The sequence below is a fragment of the Callospermophilus lateralis genome, chromosome 11 (assembly GCF_048772815.1).
Source record: "Callospermophilus lateralis isolate mCalLat2 chromosome 11, mCalLat2.hap1, whole genome shotgun sequence".
NCBI classification, from domain to species: Eukaryota; Metazoa; Chordata; class Mammalia; order Rodentia; family Sciuridae; genus Callospermophilus; species Callospermophilus lateralis.
Window position 1 is genome coordinate 40796019 of NC_135315.1, and position 24046 is coordinate 40820064.

At 37.7% G+C, this 24046-nt stretch overlaps 1 protein-coding gene across 2 annotated transcripts in view; it reads right to left on the reverse strand.

The window, feature by feature from the left end:
• Nf1 (neurofibromin 1) overlaps positions 1 to 23338 on the reverse strand; it is a 248842-nt gene extending 225504 nt beyond the window's left edge. For both annotated transcript variants that reach the window (XM_076871835.1, XM_076871834.1), the window contains exon 1: positions 23026 to 23338. In XM_076871835.1, the coding sequence (XP_076727950.1) occupies positions 23026 to 23085 (60 nt within the window). In that variant the 5' untranslated portion in view covers positions 23086 to 23338. The remainder of the gene's footprint in view (positions 1 to 23025) is intronic.
• Positions 23339 to 24046: the final 708 nt, after the last annotated feature.

Below are 24046 nucleotides of genomic sequence, written 5' to 3' on the forward strand. Positions count from 1 at the left end.
AGAAGCAAAAGAGGTCCATTTGATACTATACCTAAAAACCCCATTAGCAGAAGTTTTACTTCTAGTACCTCCAACTTGGATACCTGCTAATTTGGAGGCCTTTGTTCCCATGAAAGGAATGATTCCACTAGGATCCACTGAAATGGATGTTGAAACTACCTCATGATCATTGCCTCCATGACACTAAATCAGAATTTCTCCACCTGGGGGCTGGAGTAGTAGCTCAGCAGTAGAGCTGCTTGCCTAGCACAGGTGAGGCCCTGGGTTCGATCCTCAGCACCACATAAAAATAAATAAGTAAAATAAAGGTATTGTTTCTAACTACAACTACAAAATAAATTAAAAAAAAAAAAAAAGAATTTCTCAACTTGGCATCACTGACATTTTAGACTGGATAATTCTTTCCTGTGCATTGTAGGGTGCTCTATCCACTAGATGTCAGTAGCACTGCCTTCCCAAAGGGCAATTAAAAACATCTCCAGACATTGCCAATGTCCCCTAGAAGGCAAAATTACCCCCAGTTGAGAATCACTGTACTCCATCAACATCAAAGAAGGAGCTTATTCTATTAGATGGTGTCATTCAGCCTGATTACCAAGGAGATACCAGACTGCTGCTGCATAAAGAAGAGAGGAAGAATTATATCTTGAACTTCGAGGAATGTCTGAAATGTCTCTGAACTTGTATGTATAAGAGCAAAAGTTGAGCAGGGAGGAAGAGCAGGAGGAAATGACTAACATTAAACAGAGACATGAGGTGGGAGGGAAAGGAAGAGAAAAGGGAAATTGCATGGAAATGGAAGGAGACCCTCATTGTTACACAAAATTACATATAAGAGGTTGTGGGGGGAATGGGGAAAAAAATAAGGAGAGAAATGAATTGTAGTAGATGGGGGTAGAGAGAGAAGATGGGAGGGGAGGGGAGGGGGGATAATAGAGGATAGGAAAGGTAGCAGAATACAGCAGTCACTAATATGGCATCATGTAAAAATGTGGATGTGTAACCGATGTGATTCTGCAATCTGTAATTGGGGTAAAAATGGGAGTTCATAACCCACTTGAATCTAATGTATGAAATATGATATGTCAAGAGCTTTGTAATGTTTTGAACAACCAATAAAAAAAAAGAGCAAAAGTTAATAAAAACTATAGCCACATAATCACACACAACTGAGTGAGAAGTAGGACCCAGTGAGGAGTCAGATTCTTCATTAATGAAGATTTGGCTTACCCCACCATCTGAAATCCACAATGAGGGCTAAGGAAACATGGTCCGGGCAACAAAAGAAGGAAATTATAAGTTGGAATTGCAATCTCTTAATTAGTAACAGAAGCAAGGTCTATAGCAGCTACACATACTTTCTTCCATGCTTAGTATGGGGAGATAGATACTGTGAATATATAAGACAATTTCTTCTCTCTTCTCCTCAATGTTATTTTTTTGAAGGAAGTACCAGGGATGGAACTCATGGCACTCAACCCCTGAGCCACATCCCCATTCATTTGTACTTTTTATTTTGAGACAGGGTCTCACTAAGTTGCTTAAGCTGGCTTTGACCTTTCGATCCTCCTGCCTCCACTTCCAAAGCTCTCTTCTCAATGTTACACAAACTTTATTAGTAAAGGTAGGCTTTACAATTTAGTCCTTAGATAACAAGATATTCAGGCAGGACTATGAATCTGAGTCATAATTAACACAGTAAAGAAAAGGATAGTGTAACTATCATCCAGAAATGGATACAATAAATTAGGAGTTTGCTCCTCATTTGGGGAAGAGGGTTAGGACATCTTTATTTTTTAATTGTCGATGGACCTTTATTTTGTTTATTAATTTATTTATATGTGGTGCTGAGAATCGAACCCAGTGCCTCACACATGCTAGATAAGCGCTCTGCCACTGAGCCACAACCCCAGCCCCGCCCCACATCTTCATTTTTACAAGAGATATTTCCATTTTGTTTATCAAATGTTTAGAGTCCTTTTTTTCCTATACAGAAAATGAAATACTATTTAAAGGCATATGTGGCTGATGAATAGCCAAAGAGGTACTGTACTAAACTACTATCTCTCACCTTCAAGCCATCCTCTATACTTTTTTTTTTTTAAGTTTGTAGATGAACACAATACCTTTATTTATTTATTTTTTTATGTGGTGCTGAGGATCGAACCCAGTTCCTCACACATGCTAGGCAAGTACTCTACCACTAAGCTATGACCACAGCCCTATACTTTGTTTTCTGATGGTGGAACTACTGTACAAATTTTATTTCTCCTTTGCCAACTGGCTTGTTAACGCTCTGCCAAAGAGACACTAAAAGATACCACAAGACAGAGGAGGCCAAAAGAGTTGATTCTCCATATCTGTTTCTTATTTCTGTCAGCATCACCCCAGCTATATTTTTCTATAAAATCTAATAATACAAAGACTCCTTACATTTAGTATAGTTTTTACAGGTTAAGCAGAGACTAGACTACCAAATATGTTTAGATGAATTCTGTGAAGGACAATCAGAATTATTCCTAAAATCTTTGATGAGAGGGCTAGAGGATGTAACTCAGTGGTTAAATGCTTGCCTACCATATGCAATGCCCTGGGTTCAACCCCCAGTACAGCGGGTGGGAGACTATGGCTGGAGCCAAGCGCAGTAGAATATCCCAGAACATCTCAGCAAGCTGAGGCAGAAAGATCACAAGATTGAGGCCAGCCTGGACAACTCAGAAAGACCCTATCTCAAAACAAAATTTAAAAAAAAAAAAAAAAACAGCCAGGTGAAGTGGTCCATACCTATAATCCCAGCTATTCAAAAGGCTGAGGCAAGAAAACTGCATTCATGACCACCTGGGGCAAATAGCAAGATCTGTCTCAAAACAAAAAATAAAAAGGGCTGGGGATGTGGCTCTGTGGGAAAATCACCCATGGGTTCAATTCCCAGTAACAAAAAAAAGGCTAGGACATACCTCAGTGTGGTACAGCGCTTGCCTAGTATACATAAGGCCCTGGGTTCAATCCTCAGTACCACTTTAAACTCAAACACACACAAAAAAAACTATGCCCGATCTAAAAATAAAAACAAAAAGGAAAATGAATATATTTCTAAATATTTGAAACAATTAGAAATTAAAACTAAAATATCTGTTAAAAATGACAATTCTCCCAAAACTGATCTATGTATTCAACACAATCCCTTATCAAAATGAACAAGCTGATCCTAAACTATGTATGTATATGTACATACAAAGAATCTAGACTAGTTAAAACAATTGAGAAAAAAACAAAGTTAGAGGACTTATACTACTTGATTTCATACTGTACTATAAAGTACAATAATAAAAACTAAGGGCTGGGGTTGTGACTCAGTGGTAGAGCGCTCGCCTAGCATGTGTGAGACCTGGGTTCAACCCTCAGCACCACACATAAATAAAGATATTGTCTACAACTACAACTAAAAAATAAATAATATTTTTTAAAAATAAATAATAAAAACTATACAGCATTAGCATTATAGTAGGCATTCAGAATCACACATACAAAATTAACTAAAAATGAGTCAAACCTTAGTATAAAACCTAAAACAATACATTTCTCCAAGAACTAGGAGAGCTGGGAGTGGTGATGCATGCCTGTAATTCCAGCAACTCTTCAGTCAGAGACAGGAGGTTCACAAGTTCAAGGCCAGCCTAGACAATTTAAAAAGACCTGTCTCAAAAAATAAAAAGGATTAATTAGGGATGTAGCTCAGTAGTAGAGTGCTCTGGGCTCAATCCCAATACTGCAAAAAGACAGAAAATAATAGAAAAATTGGGACCTTGTATAGCAAAGATTTCTTAGATAACCAAAAGCATGATCTTTTTTTTTTTTCTTCCCCAAAAAAACTGATAAACGGGCCTTCAGAAAAATTAAGAACATGGGCTGGGGTTGTGGCCTAGTGGTAGAGCACTTGCCTAGCATGTGTGAGGCACTGGATTCGATTCTCAGCACCACATATGAATAAATGAATAAAATAAAGGTCCATCAACATCTAAAAAAAATTATTAAAAATAAACTGTAGAAATGTTATCATTCTAGAATAATAAAAACCAATAGTTCCAAAAATTAACCAAAAAAAAAAAAAAAAAAGGCAATGTTCTTGTATATTTACTGACATACTAAATTGAATGTCCTTCGCTGTTTCTTAACAGTTTTGTACTTCCATCTGAGACATTTTCCTTCTACCTAAAGAACTTTAGTAATCTCATAGTACTGGTTTGCTGGTAACAAATTCTCTCAGCTTTTGTTTAAAAGTGGCTTTCTTCTTTTCTGAAGGCTATTTCTGCTGGAAACAGAATTCAAGCTTCACAGTCTGTTCTGTTTCTGAACACTTTAAGAATGCTTGTTTCTACCCTTGTGTTGAAAAGTTAGCCATCGGGCTGGGGATGTGGCTCAAGCGGTAGCATGCTCGTCTGTCACATACAAACAAAGATGCTGTGTCCGCCGAAAACTAAAAAATAAATATTAAAAAAAAAATTATTAAAAAAAAAGAAAAGTTAGCCATCAATTATATCATTGCTCTTTGAAGGGGGCAGGTACTGAAGCTGGAACCCACTGAGCTATATCCCCAGCCCTTTTCTTTCTTTTTTTTTAATTTGAAATAGGGTCCTGCTACTTTGCCCAGGCTGGCCTTAACTTGCAATCCTCCTGATCCTCCCTGCTCAATCTTCCAAGTATCTAGGTTTACAGGTGTGTGCACAATATTGATCCTTTAAAAACAGTTTTTCCCCCAACTTTTAAGAGTTTCTTTTTGTCTTCAGTTTTCAACAGTTCAATGAAGATATATACCCAAGTGTAGTTTTCTTTGTATTTACTGTGCTTAGAGTTTTACAAAACTTGAATTATGGATTGATATCTGTCATCAGTTTTGGAAAACATTTAACCATTATCTCTTCAAGTATTTGTTTCCATACTTCTCTCTCTTCTGTACCTCTGAGTTTCCAACTACACATAAGATTTTTCATTAGTCTTCCACATGTCTCAGACTTCATTCCACTTTTTCCTTTTTTTTTCTGGCATGGGGGAGATACTAGGGATTGAACCCAGGGATGTTTAATCACTGAGTCACATCCCCAGCACTTTTTCTTATTTTGAGACAGGGGCTGGCTGAGTTGTTTAGGGCCTAAATTGCTGAGGCTGACTTTAAACTTGCAATTCTCCTGCCTCAGCCTCCAGAGCTGCTGGGATTACAGGTGTGCCCCACCATGCCCACCCAACCACCTTGTCCATTCTTTTCTTGTGCTTCCCTACAAGTTCAGGATTTCACCACAAAATCAATGCCTCCACTTAATCACCGAACCCTGCTTTTTCAGTCCAAAAATTGGTTTATAATCTTTCATTGCTTAATCCTCATGATATAATTCTGTTATCATGCCACCTAAAGGATAAACACAGCAGAAGGGTATTCCCCAGTGGCATATGGATGCACACTTGTCTTCTCAGACATTGTGAGATGCGAGCCTAGAGTTCTCAACATACCTGCAGTCAGTATATTTCCAAAAGCTGACCTGCATGGTTTGTTTAGAACAGTGCAGTTACTAACAGTAAACACATATGAATGGCACTGAGGACCGGTCACCTCATAATGACACAAATGCTAATGGCACAGAATCTTTATAGACACAAGATTCAATTTTTGGTACATACTTCACCACACTAGTACATTTTCTCAAGTGTAATATTTTGACTATCATGTACAAATCATTAACAATTTATTTCAGACCTGTTTGCTAAACTATGTGCACAGATTTGGACTACTTAATTTTAACATATATTCACAAGTATTCTATGCATCCTAATCTTGCACCAAAGACAGTTTTGTAACAATGATTTTTAAGTAATACAGGCACAATTTTTTTTTTTTTTTTTTTTGGTGGGGGGATACTGAGAACTGAACCCAAGGGTACTTTACAACCGAGTTACATCCCCCACCACCTTTTTTTTTTTTAACACAAAGTATCTTTATTTATTTTTATGTGGTGCAGAAGATCAAACCCAGTGCCTCATACATGTGAGGCAAGTGCTTTAGCCTCTCCCAAACTCAGTTTTATGAAGATGCTTAACAAAGAATACATACCACACAAAATGGGCATATTAATAGAAGAGTTAAAACAATTAAAATTTCAGAATAATTAGAGACTTGAAAAATAAAATGCCAAAATATTGAAAACTATTTAACATATATTAGGATCAAAGAGTTAACGGGCTAGGATTATAGATCAATGGTAGAGGATTGCCTAGCATACAGAGGCCCTGTATTTGGTTTGATTCCCAGTACCAAAAAAAAAAAAAATAAGGAAGTAAGAACATGAACCACTAGACTATGTAATACTAACAGATTATTAGAAACAAAACTATTCAATTTTTACTTCTAATTATTTAAAGCAACAAAACGATCTTCAAATTTGCGGGGTTTGTTTTTGGGGGTACCAGGCAGGGACTGAACTCAGGGGCACTCGACCACTGAGCCACATCCCCAGCCCTATTCTGTATTTTATTTAGAGACAGGGTCTCACTGAGTTGCTTAATGTCCCGCCATTGCTGAGGCTGGCTGCCTTAGCCTCCCCAGCCACTAGGATTACAGGAGTGTGCCACCACACCCGGTTGATCTTCAAATTTGAAAAAGCATTGCTCATCTATTGGATAAAGCATGGAAACTCTACCTTCCAGCTTTATCTGAATTCAAGTTTACATAAATTAACTCAAGGGGCTGGGGATGTGACTCAAGCAGTGGCACGCTCGCCTGGCGTACGTGCAGCCCAGGTTTGATCCTCAGCATCACATACAAACAAAGATGTTGTGTCCGCCGAAAACTGAAAAATAAATATTAAAAATTAAAAATAAATAAATTAATCCAAGGGTATAGACAAAAATGTGGAAACATGACAAGGTAAATGTTATCAGTAAACTTTGAGAAGTCAGGAAGAATAGACAGGTGCCAGAGTAGGAAGGAGTAGATGCTGCTCTGTCAAAATGCAAGGCTGAGTAAGGTATGCTATGGTTTAGATCTAAAAATGTCCCCTAAACAGTTCATGTGTTAGGCAATGTAGCAATGCTCAGAGATAAAAAAGACTTGAGTTATGAAAGCTAAAACTTCATCAGTGGACTAATGCATGTGATGGATTAATAATATAACTGTATGCAAGTGGAGTGTGGTTGAAAGAAGTAAGTCACTGGGGGTGTGGTTTTGGACTATGTCTATCCCCGGCCCTCCCCTCTCTCTGCTTTCTTCCTGGTAGCATGACCTGAGCAGCTTTCCTCTGCCATGCACTTCAGCCATGCTGTTTTGTTTCACTTCAGCCCAGAGCAATGGAGTCAGCTGACCGTAAACTGAGATCTCTGAAACTACAAGCCCAAAGTCACCTTTTCTTTCTCTGAGTTGCTCCTCTCAGGTAGTTTGATTAGCACAGGTGAAAATGTACTACAGACAGGCTGGGGATGTGGCTCAAGTGGTAGCGCGCTCATCTGGCATGCGTGCAGCCTGGGTTCGATCCTCAGCACCACATACAAACAAAGATGTTGTGTCCGCTGAGGACTAAGTAATAAATATTAAAAAAAAAAACTCTCTCTCTCCCTCTCTCCCTCTCTCCCTCCTCTCTCTTTAAAAAAAAAAGAGAGAGTACTACAGACTAAATACCAACATCCGAATAATTCTAAGACAACTATACAGATGACTTCTTAACACCTATACAGAGAAGCACCACTTATTACTGATGATGAAATCTTAACCTGTATAAAGTACTTTTAAGTTCAGAGTTTACAAAGTACCCTCATACCACAAATCTTTGATTTTCAAAGTACCTGTGAAAAAAGGGAAAGTCCCTCTACAACCTGCACACTCTTAAACATATTAGGAATTCAGGGCTCAAGACAGATGGATTTGATGAGGTTATAACTCACTCCAGTAAAAATTAGGTCTCAAGTCTTCTGATTCCTTATTGAGTTCTGCTTTTGTATCACACAGTTCTTAAAGTCAGCATGAATTAAGACTAAATCATAGTGAGATGATATAAGGAACTGCTTCAAAATGATGGAGAGGTCAGAGCTAGAAATGGGTAGGAATGAGGATGGAAAAAAGACTAGGTAGTAGCTGGTAGTGGATATATGGGAATTAATTTATATCATCTATTTTTGTTTATGTTTGAAATATGTCATGATAAAACTCAAAAACATAGAAACATGCCCATTAACACTTTTGATAGGTTTACTACACTGGTAATACATGAATACCAAAGACACAGTATACCTGAAGGTCAGCATTTATGAGAAAAGTTTCATGTAAGGCCCTCATCTAGAAAAATATTGAGAGAAAAAATTAAAAACAGTATGCCTGAGTATTGACCTCCTTTGAATCAAAAGAACAACAAGATGATAAGACATCTTAGAAACATATCCTTTGCTGAAGAAAGAACTAAGTTTTTCTTAGGGCTGAGGAAAGATCTAAAGAATAATTACATCTGTCTTCAAGTATTTTTAAAGTAAACAGACAAACTTACTCTGTCAAGTTAGAAAGGATAGAATTAAAACAATGAATGGAAGACTCAAGAAGGCCAAATTCCAAACTCTTTTCTTTTATAAAAACTCACTCTTGCCATATGGTGGCACATGCTAATCCTGGAGACTCAAGACGTTGAGGCAGGAGAATCACAAGTTCAAGACCAGCCTCAGCACAACTTAGCAAGGTCCTACACAACTTAGTGAGACCCTGTCTCAAAAGAAAAAATATAAAGGGCTGCAGATGTGGAATAGTGGTAAAAGACCTCTGGTTTTAATCCCTAGAACCAAAAAAAAAAAACTTACTCTCCCTTATGACTCATGTACTACTCACTAACAAACCCTGTAACAGTCAACTAATTATTTTCTAGCTATTTTCCCCTAATTTAAAAAAAAAAAAAAAAAAAAATGGCTCCTAGCTCAGTTTCTCCTCTATTCTACATCTACCACCATCACTCTAGGCTAGGGATTGCCTGATAAAATATAGGATTCCCCATTAAATCTGAATTTCAGATAAATATGAGCAATTTTTTTAGTATAAACAGGCCTCAGGCTATACTTGAGCAATACTTAATACTAAAAATGTATTCACTGTTCATCTGAAACTCAGATGTAACTGAACATTATATATTTCTACATGCTAAATCTGGTAACCCTAATTTAGGTGACTTTCATGTCAAAGTAGACCACCTATCCAACATCTATCTGATCCTCAACTTTTCTTACCTCAATTCTAGTGACTATGATAGAAATAACCAAGACAAGGTCCCCAAATTCAGCAAATCCTTAATACTGTCCATATTGCTAAGTATTGCTTACACTACTCACTATCTATCCCACAGTTATTATAAATTAAACCTATTCTTCTCTGTCACCTCACATCTTTAATGTGATCTCATATTTCTTTTAATGGGACTGATTAAATTTTGTGTAGTACAACCATATAACCATCCTTTAAAACTCTAAAACCCAGCCAGGTGCAGTGGTGTATACCTGTAATCCCAATGACTCTGGATGCTAAAGCAAAAGGATTACAAATTCAAGGCCAGCTTCAGCAGTTCAGCAAGACCCTCATCAACTTAGGGAGAACCTGTCTCAAAAAATAAAAAGGGATGGGGATGTAACTCAGTGGTAAAACACCCCTGGGTTCAATCCCTAATACACACACGCAAAAAGTCTAAAACCCATATCCTAGCTAACCTTACACTACTAGAAACCAAGATTGTAACTTTTTTTTTTTTTATATTTATTTATTTATTTATTTGTTTTTAGTTTTCGGCGGACACAACATCTTTGTTTGTATGTGGTGCTGAGGATCAAACCCGGGCCGCACGCATGCCAGGCAAGCGCGCTACTGCTTGAGCCACATCCACAGCCCAAGATTGTAACTTTTTAAAATAAATTTTTTAGTTGTAGATAAACACAATACCTTTCTTTATTTTTATGTGGTGCTGAGGATTGAACCCAGTGCCTCACATGTGCTAGGCAAGTGCTCTGCCACTGAGCCATAACCCCAGCCCAAGACTGTAATATTTACATAGATATTAGTCACATTTTATACTTTCACATTCATTTACTTTGTTATTTTTCTGACTGCAAAAATATATCCTCAGAATAGAAAATTTCAAAAATTATTTTAAATATTAAAAAATTAAAAGTACATATAATCCCTTAATATGTTAAATGTAAAAGAAAATGTAACCCAGGAACTTGGGTTGTGGCTCAGTGGTAGAGTGCTTACCTGGCATGTGTGAGGCACTAGGTTCAATCTTCAGCACCACATAAAAATAAATAAATAAAAGATACTGTGTCAACCTACAACTAAAAATATTTTTTAAAAAAAGAAAATGTAATCATATGCAAAGTAGGGCTGGGGATGTGGCTCAAGCAGTGGCGCGCTCACCTGGCATGTGTGCGGCCCGGGTTCCATCCTCAGCACCACATACAAAAAACAACAAAGATGTTGTGTCCGCCGAAAACTAAAAAACAAATATTAAAAAAAATTCTCTCTCTCTCTCCTCTCTATTTAAAAAAAAAAATCATATGCAAAGTGTTCATATTATAAATTTAAAAAGGCATACTACAAATCAGTGTATCTCATTCAATTCCAACACCTAACAATAATAGTGGTCAACAACTACTGAGTTCCTTCTGTGAGTCAGAAACTGTACCACATGCTTTATAAATATTTCCTTATGTAAATCTCACAAGCACCTCTGCTAAATAGATACTACTGACTCCTACAAGTAAAAAAACTGAAACCTAAAGAGGATAAGTAATTTGGCTAAACAGTGGCAGAGAAATACAAACCCTGGCAGTCTGATTTCAGAATAAACACACTTAATTACATACATTTAAAAAAAAAAAAACAATGATTGAGTTGTGGAATTATACATGACTTATTTATTTTGTGACTTTGCTGCATTTTTTCATATTTCTAAATATGAATTAATTACTACTTTTGTCTTTTAATGTCCAAGTAGTAATTAGACAATCATCTGTGGATGATTCCCTTAAAATAATTTCAGATTCCTTTTAACTAAGGATCTGTGACTAATCAATAGTGACTGTAATTATCTTTCAGTCAGAGGACTCACTCAAAAAAAGAAAAAACTAAAACATTTTAAGAGTTATAGAAGTTTTTTACTGTCAGATCATATTCTATTTTACAGATGCAACAGGCTCAGAATTCAGGAGAAATATATATAACATCATAAAGGTAGTTTGTGCCAGGGAAGAAACCAGAACTCTGGTCTTTACTGATTTTGTTGACCACAGTTGACCAAAACAAAACCTATTCTAACCTATTCCCTATTGCAGATTCACTTATCGGAGACCAAAAGCTAAAACATAATAGAAACAAATGCTTTTCTTTTATTCTCAATTACTCAAAAAGAATAAGACCTGCCTGGCATATTTAGATAAGGAGAGTTGAAAGAATATTCTAAAAGACAAATTTAAAGATTTGAGAGTTGTTATGGGAAAAGAAAAACTGAAAAAGTAGATATAACAGGAAAAACAAATACTCAAGAATCCAACATGAGGTATTCTAATACTACTAAAGCTCAGAGTTGCTTCAAATTTAATCAATTTGTAAGTGAAAAGTTCTTAAGTATGAAAACCAACCTGACAAAACTGGACTGTAATGCAAAAACAAAAAAAAATGAAATAAATGCATAATCTCTTATTTATAATTATATATTCCTATTGGCATTCTCACAAATTCTATTCTCTCACCTTAGGATTCAACTCTCCTCAACTAAAAATCTACAGTGAGTATAATGTTAGAAAACTAAAGGAAAACAATGTCACAAACTCTAGTAGCCAGAGAAGCTTTAATGAATGAAGTGATAAGGAGATATATAAATAATGAAACCAAGTGTTTAAATGTTATGTCTATTTATAACATATAGCCAACCAAAAAAAATTCACAGGTACTCTATTGTGAACACAAAGGTAAAAGTGTAACGTATCTGTGAGTAAGGAAGCAACAATGCATTCTACAGTTTTAAATACTTGTGTTATCTATTCATAAAACTTAGAACTTTTTGATTAAGCTCTATTTATTGAAGTAACTGATCTAAGGATTAAGAAAGCTACACACTTCTAGTTTCAACTTAGTAAACTATATACAATAGGACAAGTTGCTTTGACTCTAATTTTACTTTTTCCCAGAATAGAAATAAAACTCCAAAGAAGGAATAGAAAAATACTACACAGATAATGCAATTTTCATGACTATAAATAGTTTCCTTGCATGTAAAAGATTCAACCCTAAGACACTAAATGAGTCCACAATGTGAGCTGTACACATATGATCCCCATTTAATAGATGAAAACATAAAAAATTGACAGAGAAGTAAAGGGACTGGCCAAGAACACAGTGCAATTTACGAAGCAAGAGGGTTTTTTTGTTGTTGTTTTTCCTTTTCTTTTTAAATTTTTGCAGTATTGGGGATTGAACCTGAGATGCTCTGTACTGAGCTACATCCCTAGCCCTTTTGATTTTTTGAAACAGGGCCTTGCTAAATTGACCAGGCTGACCTCAAACTTGTGATCCTCCTGCCTCAACCTCCTGAGTAGCTTGAATTATAGGAGTGTGCCACACAAGAGCTTTTCCTTAGCCAAATGTTTACTGCCTCACAAACTAAGAGTTATTGTCTCATGTTCAAATTACTTTGAAGACTACCCAAGAAAATCTGTCAACAATTAAACAGAAAAGAATCACTTGAGATTGTTATGAGCCATAATTATCCAAAAGGTCATTATCTGAGTATAAATTATGGTTAAAAATAAATTAAATATGTCAATAAAAATAAGCTTCTGGGGCTAGGGTTGTGGCTCAGCGGTAGAGCACTCATCTAGCATGTGTGAGGCGCATGGGTTCAATCCTCAGCACCGCACAAAAATAAATACATAAAGGTATTGTGTCCAACTACACCTAAAAAATAAATATTTTTTTAAAAAATAAGTTTCTGTACAGGCATGTGTTACTACACATGGTATTTTTTTATGTTATCATAAAAAAACTAGTTCACTGCTAGTGTACACAAAATTGATTTTTGTATATTTTTCTTGTGTCTTGCAACTTTGCTGAAGTTTATTCTAATAGTTTTGTTGTTGTTTTCTTAGGATTATCTTTATACATAAGGTCATCTCATCTGCAAAGATATTTTTACTTCAAAACGAAACAAAATTAGTTTCTGGGTTCAGTGCTTATCTCATGTGCCTAATTACCTAGGTTCCATTCTCAGCCCCTCAAAAAGTTTTTTAAAGTTTCTAAAAGTAGGGCTGGGGATGTGGCTCAAGAGGTGGCATGCTCGCCTGGCATGTGTGCGGCCCAGGTTCGATCCTCAGCACCACATACAAAAAAAGATGCTGTGTCCGCCGAAAACTAAAAAATAAATATTAAAATTCTCTCTCTCTCTCTCTCTCTCTCTCTCTCTCTCTCTCTCTCTTTAAAAAAAAAAAAAAAGTTTCTAAAAGTACTGCTATTTACTAAATTAAAGTCAGGCCTCTTAACATTGCTTGATTAGCGGGAAGGAAGCTATTGAGGAGGGGGTAAGGATTTCATCAGGAAAATTTGAGTAAGTTCTCTGAAATTCAATAGGATAAGACACTCAAAGCTATAAAATAGGAATAAGAGCAGGCAACAGCTTGTAGGCTTTAGTAACAACCCTAAACCAAACTAAAAGAGTGCCAAACTGTGGTTTAAAGAAAATATGCAAAATCTGGAACTTTGCACCTTCAGTTATTACTACTACAAAATAATTAGTACCATTTATGGAAAAAAACATGTAACACGTTAAAAATATAATTCCAAGTCTTTATTATAATAAGGAGGAATTCCAAATTAGCTTGGGGCTATCTTGTCTCAACATTCTTTTGATGATATAGTCATTGGCTCAAAAGCCACTCTTTTTTTTTTTTTTTTTTTTTTTTTTTAAAGTGAGAGTGGGGGAGAGAGAGAGAGAGAGAGAGAGAGAGAGAGAGAGAGAGAATTTTTTTTAATATTTATTTATTAGTTCTCAGCGGACACAACATCTTTGTATGTGGTGCTGAGAATCGAACCCGGGCCGCACGCACACCAGGCGAGCGCGCTACCGCTTGAGCCACATCCCCAGCCCTCAAAAGCCACTCTTACTTATAAAGAACATAATTATATATCAGAGGCATATAATATCATTTGAAGGGTCAAATACGCAGTCTATTGCAAATACTTTATGAGACTTTAGTGAGAATGCTATAATACCAGTTATTCATATTCTTCAATGTTGAATCGAAGCATATCTCTAAGAGAGCTCTGTTTACTGAAGGCTCTAAAGCATGGTATTATATAGAAATTACAAGTTTCTGAAATCTCAAACTTAATTTAAAGTCACTGCAATTGTAAAAACAATTTTTATGCTCTTCAAGGTCAAAATGAAAATTGTCCCATCTTTCCCTCCCCACCCCCAAGAAAATAGAGTATTTAAAAGATGTTAGATGAAACAAGCCAATGCTTTTATAAACAGTCAATCTCCTGCAAAGAAACAGCTTAAGATACCCATATTCTACTTCAATATTGATTCTAAGCCTTTTAACAGTTTAAGCTGACCACAAACCTCCCCTTCCACTTCTATATAACATTCTCCTCAAACTTCCTTTTTAAAAAATGAGCCTTTCTACCATTCAAACTGGTAAATTTCTTTGCCAATTGCCTACAAAATCCCAGGAATAAAATATTTTCTCAGATTCTTATTGTTATTCTCTTTAAATGTGTAGCTTTGATAATTCTTTAAAATGTGTAGCTTTGACCTGTTTTTATTACTGTAAAGAAAAACCATGAGTCAGCACAACAGTTCAGTTTTTTAGGTAGGATACAAATTTTAGATGACCAGACTCATTTTAGTGACCTCAATCCTAAAATCTAAGCCATTTGCTTAACTTTCAATATTGCTTTATTTAAAAAAAGATTTTTGTAGCTGCTATCCATTGGGGAACTGTCTGAAATATATCCTTCAGAATAGGCTGATAAGTCTACAATTATTTATTTCTCTATTGTTGAAGCATGATATGATCCATTCTAGAACTGTAGATGTATTGACATTTTTCTTTCAGTATTCTTTTTTTTGTGGTGCTGGGGATTAAACCCAGGCCTTTGCATGTACTAGGCAAGTGCTTTACCACTGAGCCACATCCCCAACCCTTCCTTTGAGTATTCTTAAACCTGCTTGCATAATTTAAAAATCTGGGTTCCTGAGTGGTAGCAGAATCATCTTTAGGAAAAATTAAAAATGAACTTTCCTATGCCTACAATCCCTTATACACCACAACTCCCAATGAAAAAATAGTTTGCCTAACATGTGGGTAAAACATATTTTTAATATACTGCTTCCCCTTAAAAGCATTTTATTATAGTGCAATAATATAGCCTATATAGAACCCCACAACACTAAATTTGAAAGCTAAAACAAAAATGCCCCATGACATTCTAAGTAACTTAAAGAACAAATAAGGCATGCTAACTACTGTATTAGCTCACTGAATTTTCATTTAAAGACAAAATTCTCCATGTTAAGCATATTTTTTCAAAATGTAGATTTAAGTGGGAAAGATGGAACATGTCTTTAATTCCAGCTACCTGGAAGACTGAAGCAGGTGGATGGAAAGTTCAAGGTCAGTCTGTGCAACTTAGGGGAACCTGTCTCAAAATAAAATAAAAAGGGTTGGGAATGTAGTTCAGTGGTATAGCGCCGCTAGGTTCCATCTCCAGGATTGCAAAAAAAAAATTTTTTTTAATAGATTTAAGAAAAGAATCCAACTTCCTATTGGCCAAATAACAAGTCAAATAAAAAGAGTAATATAAGAAGATGCAATATTTAAAATAAAACATAGCAACATTATGACATTTTACTATACTTCCCAAACTTGGAAGAACCATAAATTTATGTGCCATAAATTAGATAATAAATCAAGAAAACAGATCAATTACAGATATCCAGGATAAGTTAGATAAGGATGCTATTAGTAACCTAAGTATTTGTCAATGAATGCTAAAGTAAGGTATAATATATTGAACAAGGTATATAATAGGGAATAACCCAGACAGTAGTCACTTTCCCTCATGCGGTGAAAAAACAATAATCATTTGGCTATAAAAGCTGGCTGTGGTGGCATATGCCTGTAATCCCAGTAATTTGGGAGGCTGAGGCAGGAGGATCACAAGTTCAGAGGCAGCCTTGGCAGTTTAGTGAGGCCCTAGGCAATTTAGTAAGACCCTGACTCAAAATGAAAAATAAAAAAAGGGCTGGGGATGTGACTCAGTAATTAAGTATCCCTGGGTTCAATTCCCGTACCAACAAAAAAGAAAATGTATAAGGCTTATGTTAAATATCTCAAGAGTTTTTAAAGTGTATGCATTCATTTCCCTATCATTGCAAAAAAAAAAAAAAAAAAAAAACTTATGGAGAGCCTTACCACTAACAGTAAGTGACAAACCCAAGACTCAATAGGAAGAAATATGTTCTTCCTTTAAGCCCACTTTTTTTTTTTTACCCCATTCCTAGTTATAGTAAGTGTCACTTATAAAACCTAGGTTCTTACAAACAACAAATTAATTCAGCTTTTTACATTGAAAACAGCTAAAATCACCACTTTTTTAGCCACTCTGCCCCTTCAACAAAGAATCATATGAAAAACATTCCAAGAGTGATACACTGTGTCCTCATAACTATGCTGGGCACTCGGGGTGACTATGAAAATTCTAACGGGTCTTCTTACTTTTCAGAAAGTTTATACCCTTTTGATAAAAAGGCAAAAGAAAAAAACAAAACTAAGCTGTGTTCAACCAACCCTCCTGAGAGAAAAAGCTTACAGTGTGATTCTATAAAATCCCAAGTGACAAGAACACCAAAAAGAAAGATAGTAATGAGTTTAGTCTAAAAGGAGTTTAGGGGGCTGGGGTTGTGGCTCAGTGGTAGAGTGCCTGCCTCACACACATGAGACAATGGGTTCGATCCTCAGCACCACATAAAAATAAATAAATAAAGATTGTATTCATCTACAACTCAAAAAAAATTTATAAATAAATAAAAGGAGTTGGGGGGGAATGAAGTTTTACAGGACACTTACAGGAATTGGAAAAGCAGTATTAAAGCATCACGTACATATACAAAGAAAAGATGAAGTAAGTATGATATATACAAAGAGAATAATCCAACCTGCCTGAGAAAGTAGGTGCATGCTGAGGTATGAGATATAGTTTGGCAAATTAAGTGGGGTCAGCTCCCAATAGACTGTTGTGTCACAGAGAGATGCTGTTAAAATATTAAAGTTATTTTTTAATATTTTAAAATATTTAATTAATATTTTTAATATTTTAAAAGATTGACCTTCTAGCCAATCTTTTTCAACAGATGAAGAAATCAAGGATCTATAAGAGCTAATGGCTGGCATAAGGACAGAGGAAATAAAATGCAGAATAAAACTCAGACCCCAGTTTAGGAACCCCAGTCTAGTGATAGGCAAAAACTGTATGATAAAGAAAGCACATCTGTTCAAGAATTGATAAGAACAAACATAAAACAATGTGGAAATGTACAAACAAGAAAGTAATGTCTTGCAAACAAGAAGAGATCCTTTCCTGAGGGTAGTAGAACACTACAGTAGTATTTCAACTGAGCAAAGACTACTGTTTTGTTTTGTGGTATTGGGAATCAAATCCAAGGGCACTCTATCACTAACCTACATCCCCAGTTTTTTTATGTTTTGTTTTATTTATTTATTTTTTTTAAAGAGACAGGATCTCCCTAAGTTGCTCAGGATAGCCTCAAACTTGCCATTCTGCCTCAGCCTCCTAAGTAGTTAGGATTACAGATATGGGCCACCCTGCCCAGGAAAACCACTGTGTTTTCTAGAAGGAATCACTTTCAAAAAAAGCAGCAAATCCCTGGTATCAAAAAGAAAGTAACAATCCAGAAGTTAAAAAGAGGCAGAAACTAGTCATCAGAGTTATAAAAAGGGTAGATAAACAGTAGAGGTAGCATGATATAATGCAAAAGGAAAAAAAGGATTGGTTCACAGAGAAATCTGCAGGACCAAGCAAATGTTTGATTTCCAAGAGAAAGGAAATTTAAATAAGTTTGAAGGTGAACAAGAAGTCACATAAAGAAAGACTAAGTCAAATCCTAGGTTAGGTGGGATGCTGAGGGGAGTATAAAGAACTAATTGTGGAACAGCTGGAAGAAAGTACTTAAAAGGATAAGTTCTAAAATAAATTATTTCTCATCCACAAAAAAATTATCTCACCCATAAAATACCCCTCACCATCAAAAAATATTCATTTTCAATTTATTATCAGATCTAACAAAAATTATAGACCAGTATTTAAAGAGGGTAGATTTTTTGAAAATCCAAAATAACTTCAAACTTTTACAAATCTATTTATCCGACCAATTAGCATGAGGTTTGTAACATCAAAGACACTTGCCAATCATTTTATGCTGTAAATTTTACCCACATATTCCTGATTAGCATTCATTCAATGTGTAAGAAAAACCACTAAGCTATTATAAACTGTAAAATAAAAGTTTATTGTAGGGCTAGGGATGTGGCTCAAGCGGTAGCGGGCTCGCCTGGCATGCGTGCGGCCCGGGTTCGATCCTCAGCACCACATACAAAGATGTTGTGTCCGCTGAAAACTAGAAAATGAATATTAAAGAATTCATTCTCTCTCTCTCTCTCTCTCTCTCTCTCTCTCTCTCTCAAATAAATAAACTCTTAAAAAAAAGTTTATTGTATAACATGTTCCTTAAATTTTTTATTTTGTTTTTTTATAATATTTCACTTGACTAGGTATGGGAAATGGTGCTTTAAATGAACATATTTGCAACAGACCATTAAGATGACTATTTTCAATTTTTTTTTTTTTTTTACTTCTTTATATTTTATTTTGTGGTGCTGGGCCTTGTGCATACGAGGCAAGTACTCTACCAACTGAGCTATATTCCCAGCCCTCAATTTTATTTATTTATTTATTTATTTATTTATTTTGGTACCAGGGATTGAACTCAGAGGTACTCAACCACTGAGCCACATCCCCAGCCCTATTTTGTATTTTATTTAGAGACAGGGTCTCAATGAGTTGCTTAGTGCCTCAAACTTGCTGAGGCTGGCTTTGAACTCATGATTCTCCTATCTCATCAGCCTCCCAAGCCTCTGGGATTACAGAGGTACATCACCCAGCCTAGCCTCAATTTTTTTTTTTTTTTTAAACTTCAAGTAGCCATATTTTTCCCTTACTCCCTTTCAGAGAGATAGGTGGGGCACATACAGCAAGGTGAGGCACACAAGAAGATTCTAATTTATTAAGAAACTGGACTAAAGAGCCCACACCTTAAAGCTACACGCTTAAAATTCTCCAGTTTCAATTTAGAAACTTATTTGGCGCCATAAAGGCAGGTTAAGGAGACTGAAGAAGATGTAACTTATAAATTCAGCTTTCTGGCTGTCCACTTTTGCAACTGCCATGTCCCTAATCAAGGAAGCAATCCCTCTTAAAACTATTAACACTTATTCAACTTAGGCCATAAATAAATATTAGGTCTAGATGCAATATCATCAGGTTGCAGAAATTTTCTTTATTGGGGTTGGAATTGTGGCTCAGGGGTAGAGCGCTCACCTAGCAGGGGGGGGGGGGGGGGGGGGGACCTGGGTTCGGTCCTCAGTACCACATAAAAATAAAGGCATTGTGTTGTGTCCATCTACACCTAAAAAATAAATATTTAAAAAAAAATAAAAGAAATTTTCTTTATCATTTGGAAACAAGGATTTGAGCTCAAATGTCAAGATGAACAAATAATTTTCATAAAAAGTCAAGATAGAACACTACCATTTCTTTTAACTGGTACTACACCAAGTTGCTGAACAATACTCATCAAAATTCAACTTGTCTGTGCTGGGCATAGTGGCACATGCCTGTAATCCCAGAGACTTGGGAGGCTGAGGCAGGAGGATAGTGAATTCAAAGCCAGGCTCAGCAACTTAGTGAGACCCTGTCTCAAAATAAAAAACATTAAAAAAAAAAAAAAATTGAGGGGTGGGGGGCACCCGGGGATGCGCCTCAGTAGTTAAGCATACTAGTATCAAAAAAAATTCAACATGTCTGTAATCAGCAGTGGTTAATAATGTACTTCTGCTTCATTTACAACAAATATTAGAAGCACAATCAAAACAGCAATTCGCATAAACAGAGCTGCCACCTTTAGATATGCTCATGCTCCCTGGAGACTAAAGTGGTTCAACATACACATGTCTTGGCTATAATAAAAAAGGAAAACTTTGACTCCCCCTGGAGCCAGTGAAACAAGTACAAACAATATATGAAAAATTCAAAAAGTTTTAGTCAAAATAATTAAGATTCTTATACAAATATCTCTCAGTATATACAGACAGGGCTTTTCCCAACCCTCAATAAAAAATGTAAACTCTTCTAACTATACATATGGATTAGTAAAACAAATTCTATGGAATAGTGAGAAAAAAGTATTCCTGATTGTCCAACATTCAATACTTTTCATAACAAAGTTCTCATTATTAAGTCACTCAACCACTCAGTGCCTCGGTTTCTCACTACACATATCTCCAAACTTAAGATGAACTTTAATTTGAATTAAACATTTGTTACTTCTATAATTAATAAGCATGAATAAGTCCCTTATGGTAAATTTTTTTTTTTTTTTTAGAAAGAGTGAGAGAGAGGAGAGAGAGGGAGAGAGAATTTTAATATTTATTTTTTAGTGTTTGGCGGACACAACATCTTTGTCTGTATGTGGTGCTGAGGCTGGAACCCGGGGCATGCCAGGCGAGCATGCTACCACTTGAGCCACATCCCCAGCCCCCCTTATGTTAAATATTGAAAACAGCTCTATTTTTGCATCTCAAAGTCAGTGGGCTTTAACTTTGAAAGAAAAAAATGTGAGAAATAATGTCTTATATATCTCTCTCCTAATTACAACATAATACAGAAAAATGGTGTTTTAAAAACTTATTTCCTTAACTTTTAACAGATGGTGGTGAGACGCCACAATGCACATAACAAAGCAAACACAAAAAGCCTAAGGTCTTTTAATATTAGGTACAGAAAGAAAATGTTGCATTACTGGGCACATAATAAAAATCATATCTCTTTTAAAATTTAGAGAACTCTCTCTTTCTTATATGGTAAATAAGCCTATTAACAGCTAAGAAGTGAAGAATTTATTTTTAAAGTGGAATTTTTTTTTAATTTTTAAAAATTGGGAACAGCTGTGATGTGAATTCTTTAAATTCCTGCATTCAGATTATTCTGTCCAGCATTCTACTGTAAAATTAATTAATTAATTTCTTTTTTTTAAGATTATACTGTCCACAAGATGCAGCTTTGGGGTTCTTCTGTGTACCTTTTAAATCCTTTTTCAAATTATGGACAGAAAGTATTTTTTTTATCAAGTTTTAAATCTAATGCTGTATCAACAATGCAGTCTATTTTACAAAGTTAACATTTTACTTCATCAGATTAATAGTACAGTTAGTTGGTTTAGATGCCTTTTGATCTGGAAACAGGATGAATGAAACAACTCTTTCAAGTCTCTATTAGCTTTGTAATTCTACTTCATCTGTGTAGCTTATTCCTCTCCCTGATATCTGTTAGGTGGGTCAGAAAGACAGTTCTGAAAGGAAATGTTTATGGATCAATGTTTATGGAGCCCTTCCCCCCACCACTCAGCTCCTATAATGTTTTATGATTATATCCAGAAAACAAAATAGTTTGACTCAATCCTAAACATCTCCTTCATTTCAGGAAACCCACCATAGAACCGTAGCTGCAAAAAGCATCCCTTTTAAAACCAACCCCAACTACCTATAGCAGCACAAAGTCAAACGAATTCTCACTGACAAAAGGCTAGGTGTGGATTCATTCTAATCAACTCCAGAATTTAGTGTTTGAAAGTCAGGGAATAAAAAGTCGACTCCCTCAGTTTTAAAACTTTCTTCCCACATCCCAACATTCTCAGTGAAAGTTCTCTTGTCAACCAAAAGACAAGAGTCAAAAACATTAGCAAAATTATAGGATCTAGGACCACATCCCAGCTGTCTTGGCTCGATGTTGTCAGGGGCTCACAGGCAGTTTTCCACTTTCCTTTCACCCTTCTCCCCTTACTCGCCAAGATCCTCATTCGAGAAAGCAATATTCACATCTCAGACCGCTGGCAAGAAAAGGGGAAGGGGGCTTGCCAAAGAACGAAAATGGGGGGAAATCTTTCAGAACTCCGGTTTCCAGTGCAAACAGCAATGTTAAAGGCAATCTGGTATAATTGGGTTATGGGGGGACGCCCATATGGGATATTAAAAAGATGCACAGTATGTGTGCACTTGGAGCTCTGGGGCGGACTGAAACCATGGAGCAGAAAGTAAGAAACCTGTGTTTTCCCTGCTTTCTTCTACTCTTCCCCCTCCAAGAGAGGAAGCCACAGAACCTGGGGGAGGGGCGGGATGTTATCGTTCTCCTACAGGGGGTAGACAAGACAGGCCTTTGGGTTCCTTAAGTTACCCCCAGTTAGAAGGGTCGCGGTGGGAAGAGGACGAGGGACCCCTAAATATTACCCACCTTCGCTCAAGAAGAAAAAAAGAGGCAAGAGGGGAAATGATTAAATCCAGATGGAGCGCCCTAGAAAGCGCCCCCAGGTCACTCACCCCCATTACCAAGCGGAAGGGCTGGGATAAAGGGGATGAGGAGTTGGAGGGCTGGACAGGGAACAGGCCCCACCCCCCGATTTAGGAGGGAAGAGGAGCCCCAGGTCCCTGAGGTCCCCTCCTTCCCCGCACCTCCCCCCTTGGCCATCCCCACTTGTCCCCCTTCCCTTCTTTTCCTTTCCTCCAGAGCCCGAGGCAGCCGCGGGGGAGGCGGCCGCTCCTTCCTCCCCTCACCCACTTCGGCCCCACCCCCACTCCGCTCCCACCTCCCGCTCGCCACGGGCCCGTTACCTGCTCGTCGAAGCGGCTGACCACGGCCTGGACCCATTCCACCGGCCTGTGCGCGGCCATGTCCTCCCCGCGGCCGGGGGGCGGCGGAGGGACGGGTCGGCCGGCGCCCAGGGCCGGGAAGAGGGCGGGGAGCTGGGGCTGAGGTGAGGGAAGAGGCGAGGAGAGGGTCTGAAGAGTGCAGGCTCCGAACGTTCCCACGGGGGTGGGGATGGGGGCTCTGCGCCGAGCCGGAAGGGGGAGAGGGGAAGGGGGCGTTGGCAAGGAGGCAGGGGGGAGGGGGGCAGGGGGAGGGGGACCCGGGGAGGGGAGGGGGCCTCTTGGTCGGTCTCCCCACTAGCGCCGTCTCCCCTCAGCCATCACAGTCCGAGACGCCGCCATGACACCCCACCGGAAGTGGGATCCTTTCCACGGCCCGGAGAGGGAGAGCGAGCGAGCTAGAGATTGAGAGCGCGGCTGGGAAAGGGGAGGGGGAAGCGAGAGGGAAGGGGCCTGCCGCGCATGCGCCCGCGCTGGCCGGTTTCATTAATGAAAAAGCGAGTCCTCCTGGAGGTGACGTCACCTAACTCCACTGGGCCTGGAGGCGCGCGTCCCTCAACGCCGCCGGGCTTACCTACTCTAGCACTGGGCTGGAGCGGCCGAAGTCCAAGCTGACCCCGGAGTATCCGCTCCCATCCCCACCGCCCCCTCGAGCTGCCCCTCCCCCGCCAGCGTCGGGGTTTGGATCGCTCCCGGGGTTGGAAGTTAGGGCGTCCTGGGGCTAGCTTTTCTCCCAGCGCGCAGATCTCTGACGCCGATCTCTTGGGGAGGTTTTACTCACCACTTCTCTGCCTTCAGCTCTCACACAACTTCAGGTTTCTAGATTCATGGTAGCATCTAGGGACTGCTGAGAAATAGGAGAAAGGAAGACCAAGAGAGATTCGTGATTTTTTTTTTTTTAACATCATTTAAATCCTAGAGTCTAGACCCAGGGGCAAAGAATTCCAACCCTTACTTCCTCTACTAAACTGATGGGCACTCAAGT